The following is a 20,219-nucleotide window of genomic DNA, read 5'->3' as shown; positions in this document are numbered from 1 at the left end:
TCCGGGACAGCCTGGCTCACGCTCCCCCGGTGAGAAGCTCGCTGCCCTTTCGCTGCGTCACCGGCGCTGCCGGCCGCAAGGACTCCCGTTGCTCCTCCTCCTCCTCCTCCCTCCTTTACCACACCCGCTCCCCCCACCGCCACCGTGCAGCCGGGGAAGAGAGCGCGCGCGCGCGAGCAAGCGGCGTAGCCGGAAAGCGCCGCTGCGAGCCTGCTCTGGCAAGTCCTCCGCCCCACCCCTCACCGGAACCGGATCGAATCTTCAGGGCCTCCGGGGGAGCGGCTGCCTCTCTCGACTGCTCCTCTCTCGTCCTCCCTCCACGTTCGAGCTGCTTTACGCGCAGGAGGCGGGAGAGCGACCGAGCGGTGAGTCTGGTGTGTGTGTGTGTGAGAGAGAGAGAGAGAGAGAGAGCGCGCGAGAGAGAACGAGAACACGGACGCGGGACGGGACGCGTCTTGAGGGCTTTTCTCTGTCTGTCTCTTCTCCCCTCGGTGGGCTCGAACTGCGGCTGCTGCTGCTACTGCCGCTCCCTGCCGGCCGACAAGTAAACAAATGGCGGCTGGCAGGGAGGTGGGTCGGTGCGTGGTGTGGAGCTGCGGGGGCCCCTTCTGGCTCCTGCTCTGGGGCGGTCAGCCCACCTTCTCGCAGGGCTGTGAAGCGGGATGGGAGTGATGGTGGTCGCCGGGGGCCGGCGGGGTGGGGGGGGGCATGAGTGGCTGACAGCTGGCGCGGTCCTTTCTGAGGAGGCCCCGGGAGGGGCTTTCCTTGGGGCAGTGGCGCTGCTGCTTTTGGCCTCCCCCCCCCGTTGTGTTTAAAGACGGGTCTCAAAGGAGGGTAGGGGTGGGTGCCAGGGAGGGAGGGGGAAGCTACGCCTGTGGCGCTGGCTCCTTCCCTTCTCTTCGCTGCCCGCCCCTCCTCTTCTCTCTTTCCCCCTCGGTGTAGATGGAAACAATGGACAGAGGGGAAGGGACCGCCTCCTCCTTGAGCCGATTACTTAGCATGGCTACGGCAGTAATATGCGGAGCTGCTCAACCACACACACAACACACAGACGCCCAGCTCCCTGTGGTCAGAAAAGCCCTATTGTGAGTTGGGGTGTGTTGGTGCGGCTGCTGCAGGCATCGTCCCCGCCTCAAATTAGTACAGAGAAGCGTGCTCGATTCAACGGCGGGGATTTCCCTGGGTTCCTATATGGGTGTGTGTTAAAAATAAATGGTTAAATGCAAGGGCAGTTCTGCCCTAGATGACTTGGCTCCATTGAGGGTTGTCCTGTGGTTAAGCCTGAGCCTTAAAAGGAGACAGCATCGTTCCCTGTGTTAAACTTGTGGGAGGGAAGGAGTATGGCTCTGCCTGTCACTTGTTATAAGGAGGAATAGAACACAATGGAAAGCGGTATTGATTCTTGGAATAGCTTCTTCTTGAAACATTTTCCCCTACATATCTCATATGGAAGAGAGTCTGTAATAATCAATCGCCTATTGAAAATGAATGGATGGGTATAATGTTTTGTAAACGTTTGTAAGCTGAAAGCAGAATGCAGTAAAAGCTACAGTTTGGGAAAGGAGACATTGTAGTAGTTTTGAAATAAGAGAACCTTGTCAGATTTTTGAAAAGACATCAAACAGTGACCATAGGGACTATTGTTCAGAGAGGAATATGAACACTGCTTTAGTTCTCTGAAAAAATTTCCCTATCACATTTTGTTGGCATCTACTGTAACAGTATAGTTTTTAGTTTTTGTGCTACATAGTAAAAAAATAATTGATAGTGAAAGAATATAGTTGGGACTTGAGTTATGCCAAAGTTGGCATCTACTGTAACAGTATAGTTTTTAGTTTTTGTGCTACATAGTAAAAAAATAATTGATAGTGAAAGAATATAGCTGGGACTTGAGTTATGCCTTAAGCCTGAATTTAAAAAGAGGGGTGGGAGATAATCCTGTTCAATAAAACATTATCAAATATGAAACTATTTAATCAACATGGTTTGTATATGTATCTGATAATGCTTATTTTTTCTGAAATAAGTTGTTACAATTGTGAGCAGCTCTTTGAAAATAAGTCTTAGAGTCATTCAGTATTTGAAGTTAGGCACTGAACTTCTGTATTCACAAACTTTAACCCTTTCCTTCACCTCCCTACATTCTTTATTTTAGGTGCAATCAAGGGGTGCAGATGTGGTGACTGGGTGGATAACGTAATATGTATGTGCTTAAGCAAGCTTTGAGGCAGCTTCCTATTTTTACATACTACTTTAATGTCTCTTAAAGATGTCCTGCAGTACTTCCAGAGTTTTCAGAAATTACATAGCTTTGAAAACCATATGGAGAAACTATTGCCCAGCTGTAGTACATTAAGCCATTAGATCTGTGAAGTTGTTTCTGAAGACACTTCAATCCCAACCACATTTTTCAAGATTAAGCCCATTTGATTTTAAAGGAATTTACTATATTAAATAGCAAATCATGGGCAGTAACACCTTGGGGTGGGGGTTCTCTCCACATTATGTCATACATCAGATTATATTCCCAATCTAGAAACTGTGACACACAGCTACAGGCTATAGACATGCTGTTCTATGCAACAAGCTTTGTGTTGAGCAGAGTTTGGGTGCTGACAGCTCTTGCTGAGATGGCTATTGGTGTCTGGAATCTGTTTCCATCAGACCTAACCACATGGACCATCTGTTCAAAGCTGCATGTGTTTCTCCAATCCAGCAAGTAGCAGCAAACTTTACAGCTATTGAAGCTGGATGCAGATTTTTCTCTGTGTATCATCTTTTCTCTGTGTGTCGTCTGTGCCCTAGGCCCCAATATAGAACTCTTTCTGTAGGTGCAGATGTTAGAACAGGGCATATCAGCAAAAACAAGCCAACATATTTAGTAAACCAGTATCTTGTTTTTAAATTAAATCCAAAGTCTGAAAGTATCCATTGGGCTACAGATATTTAAAATAAAAACAAATAGGTACAAAACACACTCGGTGTCCAGAACCATAATGAAGGAATGTAGGCAGTATCTGCATAATTGTGAAATATTGAAAACACATTGCCAGGTGTTTTAGCTACTAGCATTTTGAGAGAACTGACCACTTTAATAATATTTTAATCTAAATTTCATAAGCACACTTAATTTCTATCAAGTGAAAACTGACAATACTATTAGCATAAGCTGTAAATGTGTGGTACAGTGTAGAATATATAGATATACCTGAAGGAGCGTCTCCATCCCCATTGTTCTGCCCAGACACTCAGGTCCAGCACTGAGGGCCTTCTGCGGTTCCTTCACTGTGAGAAGCAAAGTTACAGCGAACCAGACAGAGGGCCTTCTCGGTAGTGGCGCCTGCTCTGTGGAACGCCCTCTCATCAGATGTCAAAGAAATAAACAACTATCTGACTTTTAGAAAACATCTGAAGGCAGCCCTGTTTAGGGAAGCTTTTAATATTTGATGAATTATTGTATTTTAATATTTTGTTGGAAGCTGCCCAGAGTGGCTGGGGAAACAGCCAGATGGGCAGGATATAAATAAATTATTATTATTATTATTATTATTATTATTATTATTAAGCTTAAAAATAAGGCATTAGTAAATGGGTGGCTATGCACCACAAGATACATGAAATAGCTTTTACTACAGGGTTGGGGAACATTTTGGGGGGTTGAGAGCTTCAGTGGGTGTTTAGAGACGTGTTGGAGTTGCATTTGGGCAGGAGCACAGGCAAAACCAAAAGGAGGTGGGATCTGAACATCCAGTTAAATAAATTGTTTCAGAAACCCCTACCCTTGAATATTAAAACTAAGATTAGAGAATTAATGTTAACACAGGCATAAGTCTGATAGTGCTCCCTGACATTCTTATTTTGATATTTGTTTTCTTTTGTTTGTAACTATATCCACACCTTCCTTAATGGTTTTATTACTGCCATTTGCCACTTCCCTTTGTTTGTATTTTTATTCCTTTTATTTGGCATGTCACACTTCCATGTTTGTGTCCATTCATTCCCTCCCCACATTTTTAAATTACTTTTGTTTTCTTGAGCTGTTTCCTTTCATTAATTGTGAGGTGGGAAGGGGTTTATTTCTCCCCTCTCCTTTGCAAAACAGACATGTCACTGATGCTCTTAATTCAAGAGCAGCAGCAGGCAACCATAAAGTACACAAGACAGACTGCACAGTAGACTTTCAACCAGATGTGCTTCTGGTCAGAAGGAAAGACAATAGCAAGGGGCTATAGGACCAGCACTGAGTTTGGTGCTGCAGTGCAGAAGATGAAAAGAAAGTTATGGGTAACAGAAAAGGCAAAAATAAGGTTATAATGCACTGGTGGGGTAAATTTAGCAGTGGAGGTAGAGGGCAACCAATTGAATGCAGATTTCTTTCCTATGTATAGTTACAACTGTCCTGGGTTTTATTTTGTACATTTATTTGGTGGTCCAGGCTCAATCTTGCAAACTCTGGATCTTTCTAAAAATGTTATTTTGAGAAAAACGAACCTCTTTTCTAAATTTCTAGACATAATATTTGACAAATTGTGTATAAAATACTATGTCCTCAGTGTTGTGTATAAAATAATATGTGCTCAGTGTCTCAGATTCCAAGCTATACAAGTGGCTTCTTTAGGGCAAGTGCAACTACAGAAATTAACAATTGACAGACTGTAGTGTAATGTGTGTGGTAGATTTCTCACCCCAATCCTAAAGCTGAATGCTTCTTTTAAAGATTACCTTTGTATAAACACAGTACTGTGCAAAGCTATAATCCTTAAATGCAAATAGAGATGAAACGTCAATTTAGTTGTAGCATTTAACAGAGAAGGTAAAGTTTCATCTATGCGTCAGGTATTTTCAGTGTTGATGTATTAGAATAATGGCATGGATCATTGACAATTTGTACTAATTACAGAAGTGACTATTCTTAAGAGTCCAGAGTTCCACAGAAACCTGGCCAGATCCTAAGGAAGACCTCTTTCCCAATACAGTGAACTGGATGATAGTCTTGGACACTTGCAGTCTGTGCTGCTCTGATGTTTGCCTCATCTTGCTTCATGCTTCATCATGACGCCTGTGTTCCAGTTCCTGTTCAGAGATGCTTATAATTATGGCACATGACTAGTAAGAAAATCTAGGCCATGTGGTGTAATTGGGAGAGGAGAAGGCAGAAAATTTCTGGAGCAAACTGCAAAGCCTATGGTGCCTGAAACCAAATGAGGGATTGGGTATTTGGCTGGAGAGCAAAGGGCCCTCAGGCTACAATCATAACATTCTATGGATGCAGTTTAAAAACCTGGAACTTACACACAGCTATTCTTGACTTCATGGGCTTTTTTACATTTAAGTGATCAATTGTTTCCCCCCAACTCTAGAACAGTTATTGGACTCTTAAAGAGAACCCTCTCCCTTAAATGTTTCATATGCTACTTCTGCACAGCCTGCTGCATGTGAGGAGAAATGTGCAGAAATGTGTTACACATTAAATTTGACTCTTTGCTTTGGTTCCTATGCTAATTTAACCAGGTAGTGCTTCTGTGTCTGATCTATCTAAGTTCTTTTTTCTGCTATGTTTGTGTAACAGCCTACTATACCAAGTACTTAGGAAAATAAAGCATGTGATAATGAAAGCGGATCTGTCAGAAAGATACTTCTTATCTTTTTAAAAAAGATATTTTAAAAAGATATTTTTAAAACAATTATGTTTACTGAGACATTAAGAAAATCAGTTATTCTGAACTGCCATCTCAAAGCTAAACATTTGTAATAAAATGATTGTAATCTAGTAATAAACTTAACATTCTAATTGAAAATAGTGAAATAAACAGAATCCTATGTCACCTAAAAAGCAAAGACAGAAAAATTAAATTAGATATTTTATCCCATGCTTTGCTTGACTTGTGTGTAGTATATGTATGTGCAATAATAAGGAATTTATTGCCTACATTTATTGAATGTGCTAAATATTGTAAAATAATTGAAAGTCTATTGCAGAAATATTTCCATTGTACATGAATTTATAGACTAAGGTAACAGTAACAAACAATATGCTATGATTTTCTTCCTGCCACTTTATTGGCCAGATACTGAAATTAATTACAGTTTCTGGAGGCAAGATAGAGGGTTTGTAGTATCAGCTGTACCAATAGTCTTAAGGTATGTAAATTTAGAAGGCCAGCCATTCTAAAAAGATATTTGAAATGGGAAAGCAGAGCTCACATTGGGATAGGGGATTGAGATGTTCACAGCAGTGATCCCAGCTCAGACTTTAAAACTGAACATTAGGAAGAGGAAAGGAAGAGGATGATGAAAGGTGCTCATGTGGAGCTCTCAGTGTGATGTAATTTTGATCTAAATTCTGAAAATGGGCAGAAATAATTTAGAACTTGTAAGCAATATTTTTGAGCAATTGATTTTACAAACTAATCTGAAATACTGCTTACTGTTAAAGAGGCTTCAGCACATTACCGTAGTTTTGCAATCCTGAATTTACACCTGTTTATGAACTATGATTTGTGAGGGGCTGCTAAACCATATCAGACCATACTTTGAACTGATGCAGGTTTCCACAGTACAGCTTGGGCTCACTATGATTTGCTGTTACATCTGAATTCAGAACCACACTTCCATGGTTGTCTCAAGAGGCTTACCGGTACTTCCTCATGGAGGTGGGAGTAAATTTATGAACTTGTGAAGTTGAGTTCTAAGCAGATGAAAAACACAAGAAGAGAAGCAGCTCTAAAGCACAGCTTACTTGTTCTGAAAGTACAAACCATGGTGTAGGGTAGGTTCTGAGTTGCACCTAACACAAACCAGAATGTTTGATGTCTCAGTTAACCAATTAGTAAGAGATTACCATATCACTGACTTTTAAACATTTATCTTAGTGTACTTTATTAAATGTATGAAACGGTTGAAAAATACACACTGACATGTTGTTAAAATTCCAGTGTTCAAAGTTTAAAGTGTAGCTATAGTAACTGGATACACAAGAAGCAGAGAAGGAGTTGAATTACACTTTGAATACCAATAGCTTTCTATTTCAAGTCATTATTATGCTCTTAGTTGTTCATACAAACATTGGTCATCGGGTTGTTTGCTACAGCTGGAATTTTAGTTTTGGCAGCAGACGTTCCAAACACACTTTGAGAGCTCTAGTCAGCTGATTGTAGTATGTACAATAACATCAGGTGATCTGTACCTTCTGAGAGCAGTGTACATCTCACCAGAACTGTGTGTATTTTTAGGTTTCTTGGTTGGTAACAGGCAAGCACGCATACTTCAACATCTCAGATGAACTGAACCCAGTTGCTGACATTGCCTAATCAGAAATGAGCAGCTGTTCTGCCTAGGTTTGTTCATTAGTAAGAGACCAGTATATCAGAAGCTGTTACCTTACTGTACTGATTGGTCAATAAGACTAGGTTTTGGTGAGCAAGTGTCTAGGAGCAGGTTGAAATATGTTTCCCATGTTTGTTTCACCAGAATTGGAGTTCAACTGCCTTGCTCTTCCAAGTGAATGTAGTGTAGTTAGTTCTATGAAAAATAATACTTTGAATTGTTAGAATTTTAAAAGGTACAGTGTTGGCACTTGCAGGTTTTGCAGGCTCTTTCTCTAAGATACCAGTGCTGGCAACCAGCAAAGAGGGATTGGGAGGGGAATTCTTGGAAAATAATGCACAGGCATTGTGTGCATGCTTGCTTTAAAAAGAACTGAAAACCTTGTAACACTTCGACCACAGCATCAAATAAAACAATCCAAAATAAAACATCACTGGAGTATACAAATATAAAGTATACATTCAAAGGAACATAATTAACAGGAAACTAAAATATTCTCTTAAACATTTAAAAAGAAAACATTATTAAAGGAAGTCAAATATAAAATGCACATTTAAAACAGCACAATTAGCAAAAGAATAAAATATTATCATAAGCCTAGAAGATATCTGCTGCTGTTGCTGCCAATCCTGGTTCATGGTGAGCAGGGACTGGAAGCTGAGGCTTGATGACCTAGGTCTGCACTAAGAAGTAGCCAAGATAGTCTCTGGCCTCTTAAGCAGCCTCAGCTTTTGTAGCTAGAGTCCATCAGGGTCCCACCCTCTCAAGCCAGGTGGAAAAGGCAGGGAGCAGGTCTTGCAGGACTCTCAGCCAAGAGTCCTGCAATTCTCTGCTCCTGAACCAGCATACAAAATCATTTTTATTTGTTGAACTGAGCTAAGGGTATTGGTTAACTTTTTCCCTGTCCATCACCACATAAATTTCTCTATCAGTATGTTGTTTCCTTTCCTTCTGGTTCCAGTGTGCTTTCTTTGTGTTCTTACTTCTTGATCACTTCTGTTTCTCTCTCCATATACCCCTTCCTGTCTCACTATTAATGCAGTGACCTGTAACAGCTTCTTCTTGCTATTCTTTGAAAGTACTTTCTGACTTCTAGGGATTGGAATAATATTTGTGCAAACCCTGCAAATTATTTTAAATGCACGCTTTTCAGAGGTGGAGCTTTAAAAGCAAATTATTAATTATGCATATAATTCATTTTGAGATGCCTGTTGAGAAATAATAAAATATTAGTATAGAAAAGAAAATTCTACAGGTCAAATATGATGTTTGAGTAGCATTTATGGGATTTACTGTCACATGCACTGAACTGAAACACGAGATCATCACATCTGACTGTGGAAACTGGTTTAGTACCTGGATTACCAGGAATTAAAATATTACAACCATGAAAAGAACGGCATGGTACTGCATTGTGAAATACCAACAAAGCACTGCATTCTATTCTCAGTTGTCTGGTGTTCTATAAATTTAACTTACCTGGATGCTAAGTATATTTACTTTCACATATATTTCTTTATTTGAATAGAACTTACTTCCATGGAAATGTGCTTTGAATTGCAATATTGAAAATCATAACAACAGTTTATATGCCCACATGTTTTGTAAAACCCCAGTGACTTATTTGTTAAGGGAGTAGTGGAGTTTAGAACAGAAAAGTGTGTGTGTGTGTGTGTGTGTGTACATGATTATTCCATTCTGTGCTTACTGCTTCTGAAGCAGCTTCACAAAACACAGCTAAGGTGCATTGGTATATAACAGGCTGTTTCCACAGTTGATTGCAATGTCCACACATGGACAACATCTACTTCTCTGCTAGTCTATCAAAAAACTTCCCTTGTGAAAGAATGTTAATAATTTTTAAAATTTACGTTGGTGTTAAGAAGATAGTGTGTGTGTATTTTCTAATCAAGTCAGTATACTATAATTCAAAGGTTGATATTATTTTTTAAAAATTAACTTTACTGAAAATGATTTGTTACAGGAAAAAATCAACCTGAACTCTATTCCAGCAATAACAAACTGGTAAGTAAGCTCTTATAACAAGGGGGCTGGAGGGCGGGGCTGGGGAGAAAACACAAGGAAATACATTGAATGGGAAAACTAATGGTGGGGAAACTTCATCAGATATGCTGCTATCATAATTGGATGCTTTCAACCATAAGAGTTTATCAGTTTTGTAGTTCTTGCAATAGATGTAATTAGCAGTGTAAGTCACTGAATTTTCTCACCTCATAAAGGGGGAAAGGGATATGATAACTCATAGTTTCTGATATCTGATTCTGTTTCTTCCTAGTTTCCTTAGCTGTGGGATTATCCTCATCTGCATATTATACAAATGGAGTCTACACAGAAAAGTCTCATTGCTCTGCTGCCCCTTGGAAGGTCTTGATTTGGTGAGTCAGTTTTCCTGTTCATAGGTGATGTTCAAAACTAGTACTGAACCACTTCTTGAGCAAGAGAAGATAAAGCTGAAGCTTGAAAAATGATGTCTTGCTATTTTGGTTGCATTTATAAGTAGCAGAATTTGCTCCAAGGCCTGGTGTATTTGAATGGCTTGTGAGCTGAGGAGTTCTTGCATTTGTTGCAAGTTCACTAGCTGGCTTTAGCCAAGCTGATTTTTATTTATTTAAAGCATTTTTATCCCACTCTTCTGCCAAAAGGGCTCCCGGAGTGGCTTAGAACTAGAAAACAATCTTACCCACAGACCTACAATCCAAAACAGGGATGGGGAGCTTTTCAGCCCAAAGGCCACATTCTCCTCTGCATGAACCTCATGCCAGTGATGGGCAGGGCCAGAGACAAAAACGAGCAGGGCAATGAATGTGAACTTGACCTTTGTACCAGTAGGTTAGTTTCTACACACTTGCACACCCCTCCCTTTCTTATCTAGGACCAGGTAGAGAGGCCTGTGGTTCCCTGTCCTTGATCTAAAAATACATGGCACAGAAGGCAAAGAGATTGAGAGGGAGGCGGAATAATAAAAAAGGGAAAATTCCACTAATTCTTAAGTTCCTGAATCCCTTTGGGGTGGAGCTGCATTGAATGATTAGTACCCACCTTGGATTATCTGAAATATGGCTTTTTTTAAAAGTTAAGCTGAATTTTGTGCATATATTGTCACAATTTTCATCTTTGGGCCTGAATCTATTGATGAAAAGAAAGCAGTTACCTATATGGCTCTCGTCTTTGTGTGTGGTGTCTGCATGGTTTTGGAGTAAGACCAAGTGTGATTCTTTACTGCATCTGTTAATTTCATCCTTGAATGACACATGAGTAAAGCATGAGACTAGAATACTGTTAATGCCATATAGGACTCCTCAATGACGCCCTCTTTCTTTGGTATGATGGTATTGTCAAAGTGATGGATGTCAACCTTTTTCTGTTTCAGGGACTCTCCAAATCTTAGAGGAGCAAGTTCAAGTACGTATTGACAAGATTTGGTTAATTTGAAGAATACAGTTCTTAAATTTGGTGGTGAAATATTTGGGCTTAAAATACATTTTTGGTTTCTTATGCTTTTAGTTTTTTATTGGCTTATTCAGGGGCCAGTTTTTAATTCAGAGAGACTGTAGTAAGGCACATATTGGATTTGAATGGGAGGTGCATTGAAAACTTTTACACAGCCATAGCCACATTTCTTGTAAAGTGCTTGTAAAGTGCTTGCAGTGTACGCGTGAAGATAAAATTCAATAGTCCTATGTATGAATCCTGAACTTAGTTGGGAAAGGGTTGATACAATGTGATTAGGCTGTTACCATTTATAACACTCTCCTGAAACACATTCAGTAGGCCTTGACCTGGGGTCGTATTGCAGAAGCATCTACCTTCAAGTTAGTTTTTATGCATTTAAGAGGTGGGTATGGTCTCTAAATTATAGCTTATTCCCCATTATTAGTATTTTCTAGCACACCAAATTCTGCTGCAAAAAAGAGGGAAAAAAGAAAAAAGAGAGAGATCAAGAATTTGGGTTGCATATAACTCCTGATTACATTGTTTAGCATGTAAAGGACCTTTCCATCAGAGGATCTTAACAGGTATATATATTCGTGTGTGGTATTAGACAAACATGAAAGAACTCATTGCTCACTTTATGTTTGTTGGGAAGATACATTCTTAAGCCTAGATCAAACAGTTTTTCTGTAGTGCCTTTTTATAGGTCTTGTGCAGACACACAGGTGTGTGTTGGTGAAGAGCTTTACAGGGTTCCTTCCTCTTTAACAAGGTATTAAAGTCCTTGAAAATTCATATTAACTGATTATTCACTATTTGATCACTAGAGGGAGCTAAAATACCATTTTGAAATTTAACATAATAAACAAAGGGCTTCTTTGTGTAACTATCAAATAACTTTCGTCTTAGCTTGAAAGCCTTGTTTGCTGCATTTGTATACGCCCAGACAATATCCTATTTTTGCAAATTTGTTTTGATGTTATCTAGGATTTGATCAAAATCTATCTTGGAAACAGGTGCCACAGGACTTTGCAGCGGTGAAGTGATTTTGTCACCATGTTTACACTGTCAGCGGGGGGAGGACTTCCTACTGTGCCTGCTTTGAGTGTGCCTGAACGCAAGTAAGTTTCAATGCTCCAGTGCTTTTTAAAACCACGAAAAAGGACTAGAAATGTCAATGTGGGATGGTAGTAAAATCCCAAACCTATAAATTTTGTGGAACACTGAGCAGAGCTCCTAGGAAATAGTTTCTCTTTTTGAATGAATGAAATGCTTTTGAATACAAAGATTGACTGGCAAAACATGTGAAATTATGATTTTTTTATATGCAGTAGCCAAATCTCCTACATACGACATACAATGTGCATACAGTGGCACTTGCAGATATTTTATATAACCAGGAGAGTACTTTGCTACAAGTCTGATGCTTGCTTAAAAACAAATATGGACATTTGGTCTGCTTTATCTTCCTCTTTTCCTAGAGCTGAACTTGCCACTGTGGAAGAACATCAACATCTACATTGCGTCAACTGTGTTAGTCGGCGTTGTATGACCAGACCAGAGGCTGGCATTTCCTGTGATTTGATTGGTTGTCCTTTGGTTTGTGGAGCAGTATTTCATTCATGCAAAGCTGCAGAGCATCGCCTTTTATGCCCACTTGAAAGAGTGCCTTGTCTCAACAGTGGCTTTGGCTGTCCATTTACTGTAGCCCGAAACAAAATTGCTGAACATCTAGAAATTTGCCCTGCAAGTGTGGTATGCTGCACTATGGAGTGGAACAGATGGCCTGTCAGTTATGCAGATAGAAAATCTTATGAGAATCTTAGTAAAGATGTTGATGAAGTTGAACAGTTAGACATGGCTCTTGCCCTTCAGGATCAACGAATGCTCCTTGAATCTCTCAAAGTAGCAACTATGACATCGAAAACAGGTGATGAGGTGGTAAAATCCAGAGAACAGACTTCTGTTGCAGGGGCCCCAGATGCTGCACTTTCAAATGGCTTGATGCCTGTAGATGAAGAGTCTTATGGTGCACTTTATCAAGCTACTGTGGAAACGACAAAGAGTTTAGCTACAGCTCTAGATATCCTGAACACTGCTACTAGAGACATAAGCATGTTAAGCTCAAAGCTTGGCATTTCACCACCTAAAACAAGTGAGGATTTTCAGCCAAAAGAGCAAAACTGTAGTAGAATGCATAAAGTAGAACTTGACTGTCTAGATGAAGATAACATGGGAGCAGTTGGTGGTATTCACCTGGATATCTTGAATCAAAATGCGCAGTTGGAGCAAAATGGCTCAAGTGACATTTGTTACGACACCATGCAACAGTACAATTTGAATATGGGTCTTGATACCTCTTTATGCAATGGCTTTCATGCAGACAATACAAGTGCAGATACACTGCAAGAGAGTAAAGAACTTGGTATGTGTAATTCTGACCAATCTAATGTAGCAAATGGTGTATGTAATGCTTCTCATGTTGAAGCATTGGGTTATTGCAGCCCTATTCCTGTAGCAACACAACTTAAGGAAGAATTACCTCTCCACAGTTTGTCTAACGGCACTGTTAATCATGTATATCTGCCACAGTACTGTAATGAAGAACTGATACAGAAACAAATTGAACAAGACAGACTGAGAAGCATAGATGTATTTTCTTTAATTCCTCATCGTACCTATAATTTCCTTGCAAATCACTACATATCTGCACCAAAGGAAGACAAAGCAGTGGATACATCAGATTTGGAAATAACAGAAGATCCTATGGGTCTTCATGGAATAGATTTAATCACAGCAGCATTACTGTTTTGTCTTGGAGACTCTCCCGGTGGTAGGGGAATATCTGATAGTCGTGTTATTGACGGATACCGTGTTGATTTTGGGACGCAGACGTTTTCTCTCCCTTCTGCAATTCTGGCCACAAATACAATGGTAGGGGAAATTGCTTCAGCCTCTGCATGTGATCATGCAAATCCACAGCTCTCAAATCCAAGCCCTTTCCAGACTCTTGGGCTAGACTTGGTGCTAGAATGTGTGGCTAGATACCAAACAAAGCGTTCAATGTTTACATTTGTTTGTGGACAGTTGTTTAGACGAAATGAATTTCCTTCGCATTTTAAGAATGTACATGGCGACATTCATGCTGGCCTCAACGGCTGGATGGAGCAGAGGTGTCCTCTGGCATATTATGGATGTACATATTCTCAACGCAGATTCTGTCCTTCAACGCAAGGGGCAAAGATTATTCATGATCGGCACCTTCGGTCATTTGGGGTTCAGCCATGCATATCTACTGTGCTGACGGAGCCTGATAAGAGATGCTGTTTAGGACTGCGCAGCGACCACCTGAGTAATCTTCCTTTTGAAGTTCTACAACACATTGCAGGTTTTCTAGATGGTTTTAGTTTATGTCAGCTTTCACGAGTGTCGCGATTAATGAGGGATGTGTGCGGAAGTTTATTACAGGCACGAGGAATGGTCATACTGCTGTGGGAAAAGAGGACATATCCAGATGGAAGTTCTTCGTGGCAAATAAAAGAAAAGGTTTGTATGCATAACTATACATGGAATTGCCTTTACCTCTGTTTTAGAATTAGTATGTTCTTTTGTCTATGGGTGGGTCCTCATTACTGCTAATAAAGATAAAAGAGGAGCTAAAAGTAAGAATTGTGCTTTTTGAACAGGAAGCCTCTAGTGCCCCATAACCCCCTGGGCTATGATCTGCCTAGTTCCCCAGCACTAGACAAACCAGTTGTGACCAGGTTAATAATTCAGGAGTATGAAAGCAAAGCAACAAAAACGTTTGCTGCGAGAAAGGCAAAAGACCCTGGAAGCAAATGGCCCCTTGGGAACACAGGTCAGATTCCTCCCTAGCCTTGTCAACCAGTGGCTAGTGAGTGGGCAGCAAAGTAATGAGAGCAAGCAAAGAAAACATTAGCCTGTGTGGTGTGCTAGTTGATCAGCTGATGTATGGCGAAGGCATTCAGACTTATGCTGGATGAGCCAAGTGGCACTGGACAGTGGGGGACCCTGGCTGAAGCAGGAGTTTGTAGTGAGTTTATAAAGAATTGGATCTGCAAAAGGTTATGATAGTGAGCACAAGCTAAATATTGAACATAACTCTTTTCAGTAGTAAAACGTAAACACAACCCTAATATTTGTAGATGGGCTATCTCTGTAAGACTAGCGCATTTGATCTAAAACAATTTGAGAATAAAAGAGCACCACATGGTTTAAGGGAATGCTGCGACAAAATCTGTGGATTAAGAATGTGTTAATAATGCCCTGTACCTTTAAAAATATTTATATCCTGCTTTTCATTAAGATTGGTCCTTGAGGCAGCTAATCATTAGGATCCATTGTGGTTAAAATTGCCATAGAAGTTCATGTGTTTGTGGCAGGAGGAAGGATGCCTACTGATAACTGTTATTTGAGTCTTTCATTTTGACTTACTCTTGCCATAGCTTCTTATTGCTAAGAAAGAAGGATGTAGATGAAAGGTTTTCTGGTTGCCAAACCATTGCACTTTAGTTGATAACATCTCACAGGCCTAATTGCCAGTAAGAACATTTCCCTCCTCCCCACACTCTTCACTTTTGGTGATAAGTGGCTAGTGTTACATCTATAGGTGAAACTCGAAAAATTATAATATCGTGGAAAAGTTCATTTATTTCAGTAATTCAACTTAAAAGGTGAAACTAATATATGAGATAGACTCATGGCATGCAGAGCGAGATATGGCAAGCCTTTGTTTGTTATAATTGTGATGATTATGGCGTACAGCTGATGAAAACCCCAAATTAACAATCTCAGAAAATTAGACTATTGTGAAAAGGTGCAGTAGCTTTTCAATCCATAGCACCTGCAATGGGTTCCTGAGCCTTTAAATGGTCTCTCAAGTCTGGTTCAGTAGGAAGCACAATCATGGGGAAGGCTGCTGACCTGACAGTTGTGCAGAAAGCCATCATTGAGACCCTCCATAAGGAGGGAAAGCCTCAATAGGTAATTGCAGAAGAAGTTGGGTGTTCCCAAAGTGCTGTATCGAAGAACATTAATGGAAAGTTATGCAAACGGGAAAAGTGTGGAAGAAAAAGGTGCACAAGCAGCAGGGATGACTGCAGCCTGGAGATGATTGTCGGGAAAAGACCATTCAAACGTGTTAGGGACTTTCACAAGGAGTGGACTGAGGCTGGAGTTAGTGCATCAAGAGCCACCACACACAGATGGATCCTGGAGATGGGCTTCAAATGTTGTATTCCTCTTGTCAAGCCGCTCCTGAACAAGAAATAACGTCAGAAGTGTCTTACCTGGGCTAAAGAAAAAAAGAACTGGTCTGTTGCTCAGCGGTCCCAAGTCCTCTTTTCTGATGAGAGCAACTTTTGTATCTCATTTGGAAACTAAGGACCCAGGGTCTGGAGGAAGAATGGGGAGGCACACAATGCCAGATGCTTGAAGTCCAGTGTGAAGTTTCCAGTCTGTGTTGATTTGGGGAGCCATGTCATCAGAAGGTATTGGTCCACTGTGCTTCATTAAGTCCAGGGTCAATGCAGCCGTCTACCAGATTTTGGAGCACTTCATGCTTCCTTCCTCTGACGAGCTTTATGGGGATGCGGACTTCATTTTCCAGCAAGACTTGGCACCTGCCCACACTGCCAAAAGTACCTGGTTCAATGCCCATGGGATTACTGTACTTGATTGGCCAGCAAACTTGCCTGACCTGAACCTCATAGAGAATCTATGGGGCATTGCCAAGAGAAAGACGAGAGACATGAGACCAAGCAATGCAGAAGAGCTGAAGGCTGCTATTGAAGCATCCTGGTCTTCCATAACACCTCAGCAGTGCCACAGGCTGATAGCATCCATGCCATGCCGCATTGAGGCAGTAATTGATGCAAAAGGGGCCCAAACCAAGTACTGAGTACATATGCATGCTTCTACTTCTTAGAGGTCCAATATTGCTCTATTTGCAATCCTTGTTTTGCTGATTTAATACTCTAATTTTCTGAGATTGTTAATTTGGGGTTTTCATCAGCTGTACACCATAATCATCATAATTATAACAAATAAAGGCTTGACATATCTCACTCTGCATGTCATGAGTCTATCTCGTATATTAGTTTCACCCTTTAAGTTGAATTACTGAAATAAATGAACTTTTCTATGATACTCTAATTTTTCGAGTTTCACCTGTACACCAACACCTGATAATTAAACCCTCATCTGATTATATTTTCAAACTATGGTTTGGCAGTAACTGGTTAGCAAAAAAATCAATTGCAGTTGCAATGTTGGCCAGTTACCTACCATACCAAAAAGGAGGATGAGGAGCTGGGGGAACAGTCTTGATAATCAAACTGTAGCTTCTTGATCAGACCACTGTATTGTCTTATGAACTTAGGGTTTGGTGTTTACCACTGTACTGCCATGTACTTAGAAGTTGGGAAACACTGCTTCCAAACACTGTTATAAATGCAGTCTTTGAACCCTGAAAAAGCAGAACTAAATGCACTTTGATAAGAAAAATTTATTTTCTAGGTGTGGCGATTCAGCACAGCTTTTTGTACTGTAAACGAATGGAAATTTGCTGACATTGTAAGCATGGCTGACCACTTGAAGAAATGCAGTTATAATGCTGTAGAGAGACGGGAGGAAGCTGTACCACTACCATGTATGTGTGTCACACGAGAACTTACAAAAGAAGGACGGTCATTGCGCTCTGTCTTGAAACCTGTACTTTAAACACGAAGAATTTACTCCAATTGCACATACACTCAAGCACCTGATGTAACCTCTATGTAATACTTTGTGACACTTTATTAATTTACTAAATACAATTTCTAGGTAAATCTACTCTGTCATTATGTACATAAATTTTTGAAGTGGCATTTATTTTTTATAATACTGTCTGCTTAGAATTAATGAAAGTTGCCTTAATGTTTGAAACAATGGAACTTGCTGGACAGGGTAGTTTATATAAAACTCCTATCTGTAAACTTTTCATTAAGGATTTCTCTGACTTACGGTTCTGTTTCTTTTTATTCACTTCTAGAGGTATGCACATTCAGACCGGAACAATTGTATAAACAGGAATCTGACCAAACAGCATATATTTGGTCTCTTTGCAAATAAGGATACAAGTGAGAAGCTGAATGCTACGTAGCATTTAGCAGTGCATATTTTGAACAATCTTTTCCATTTTTGAAAGATTGCTGTGCTCATTTAAGCTGACTCAGTGGTATGTGACACTGTTTCTAGTTAAGGAAGAGACTTACATAGGTTGGGTGCTTTTGGTGTTGATGCAAGTAAGTAAGGGGCGCAATCAAAGCTCTTTGAAGTCCGTTAACGAACTCCAGATTTTAATGAAGCAGAATTCCTTTTAATGACACTTTTTCTTGATGGTCAACAAAGGCTGCTGCAACTAAGAGTCTGATGTAGGGCTGGGGAACCTTTAGCCCTCCAGATGTTTCTGACCTTCAGTTCCCATCAGAACTAGCCAGCATGGCCAGAAATCAGGGATGATGGAAATTGCAGTTCAGCCAAAGGTTCCCCAGCTCTGGTGTAATGGAACAAAAGTTAATTTTATTTCAGACTTAAATGTATACCTAGACTAGCATTTTGGATTAATAAATTTTCTCCCATCTTCTGTTGGCAAAGATTGATAAAAGGTGAACTTGAACAAAATTCATGTTGCTTGTTGTAAATTAGCTACAAAGGATCCACAATTTTTAATTCATTGATCTAATGAAGGGCTTGTTTTGTGGTATCAGTGTAATACATTTTATTGTTAACATGTCTACAAATGTACTAGTTGCTTCCAGGCTATTTTAATTTGCATAGGACTCTTGATTCTGAGCACACTTTGAAGTTGGTTCCACTGAAATTTGGAATTTGCTTCTAAGCAAATGCTTTTAGGCTAGAGGTTTCATGCCATCTTTATAAGATGAAAACCTGTTCATTGCAAACAGCATATCTTAAATGCATGTTCATCTTTATCATGACTCCATGGTTTTCCAGTCTTCCATAATGAGGACATTGTGTTGAATGTTTACTGTAATTATAAGAATGCCTTTAACTATACTACCGTAACACTCTTTATACCATACTGCTAGTTTGAGCTTGTGCCATAGACTAAAACTAAGATTGTATTAAAAGGGTGTTCCATTTTGAAAAAAGATGGTTATAAAAATGGCTACATTTGAAATGTTTATAATGAAATCATTTAAGTACTTGATCCAAGAGTTCATATGTTCAGCATATATGACTCCAATCTGGGAAATAATTGCCTTTTTCATAATATGTTGCCCCATTTTTTGAAAAACAAACCTCAGCCTCATTCTCTAGTGCCATATATTGATACCATTAAGGAACACGAATGCTTGCTCTACATGGCATTTGGTAATGCATGCATCTTGGGATCAGTTAACTTTTCTCACAAAGCTGCCTTTCTCTTTGAAGGGTCTAGAGAATTTTCCTTTAATCCTGCATAATTTTTCTTCAATCAATAGAACACTTCTAATTTTAGTTGTTTTAAAACTTGAGAAGGGGACATTATTATGAACATTCTTTGTAAATTCAAGTATACTGCTCTTACAACCAATAAATCTCTAGTACCCAGGTATAGACATTTTCTTAAAGAATCTGTGGGAACTTGCCATTCTCCAAAACAGAGATGTAAGCCCAGGAACAACCAAGAATGTCCATTCCACAGCTTTTACAAGATGCTTCTGTATACACTAATCTTTAACTATCAAATATCTCACCAGTGTATACTTAAGTATTAACTGTGGGTTGTTTTGGAGGGGGCGGGCGTTAAATATAGAGCTAGGCAAAAATATGCCCCGGCCTCTTGGAGACAAATATTGTAACATGAGGCCTTTTACACTAGAAGGCTCCCTAGCTCTAAAAGTAATTGTACCTGTGAGGAAAATTGATTCATTTTTCCACATTTAGCTTTTTGAACACTTCATTCTCAGTACTGTGCACTTTTACTTTGAAATTTAGATACTGTGGGTTTTTTAAAACTTTAATCCAGAGCTATTAAAAAATTAATGCTAAATAATTTTGTTTGGTATACTCTTGTGTGTGCAGAAATTCAATGCAAATCTAGGATATCAGTATTTCATACTGCTATGCAGTTTTTAAACAAAACAGTGGCATGTAGTTTTTCAATACTTGACTTTTTCTCCTGTACTGTACCTTATTTTAAATACACAAGTCTGCCCCAGTATTTTGTTCCAGTTGGTTGCCTTTATTTACATTTTCTAGCTACAGTATTCCTTTCTCTCACCAACCCCACACTCCTTTGAATGTTTTCAGTTAATGCCATTTTTTGCAATGTCTGTCATAATCTTAATAAAATGTATTTGCCATTTCTCTCTTTAGTGCATGCTTTCCCTTGATCTAGGATGTTGTGTTTTGTGCTAATGATCCTCATGCTA

At 39.8% G+C, this 20,219-nt stretch overlaps 1 protein-coding gene across 3 annotated transcripts; it reads left to right on the top strand.

The window, feature by feature from the left end:
• Window positions 1-158: 158 nt before the first annotated feature.
• On the top strand, window positions 159-20,154 carry FBXO30 (F-box protein 30). 3 transcript variants are annotated; one of them, XM_081855288.1, is made up of 8 exons: window positions 159-365; window positions 9,311-9,351; window positions 9,623-9,722; window positions 10,718-10,749; window positions 11,225-11,363; window positions 11,796-11,900; window positions 12,261-14,325; window positions 17,317-20,154. In XM_081855288.1, the coding sequence occupies exons 6-8, from the start codon at window positions 11,836-11,838 to the stop codon at window positions 17,518-17,520; spliced, it is 2,334 nt and encodes a 777-aa protein (XP_081711414.1). In that variant the 5' UTR covers window positions 159-365; window positions 9,311-9,351; window positions 9,623-9,722; window positions 10,718-10,749; window positions 11,225-11,363; window positions 11,796-11,835; the 3' UTR covers window positions 17,521-20,154. The 3 variants fall into 3 exon arrangements, with proteins under 3 accessions (XP_081711414.1, XP_081711413.1, XP_081711415.1); XM_081855287.1 differs by lacking the exon at window positions 11,225-11,363; XM_081855289.1 differs by lacking the exons at window positions 9,623-9,722; window positions 10,718-10,749; window positions 11,225-11,363.
• Window positions 20,155-20,219: the final 65 nt, after the last annotated feature.

Source organism: Podarcis erhardii (assembly GCF_964252035.2).
Source record: "Podarcis erhardii genome assembly, chromosome: 3".
In the NCBI taxonomy this organism is placed as follows: Eukaryota; Metazoa; Chordata; class Lepidosauria; order Squamata; family Lacertidae; genus Podarcis; species Podarcis erhardii.
This window is presented reverse-complemented; position numbering and strand designations above follow the sequence as displayed.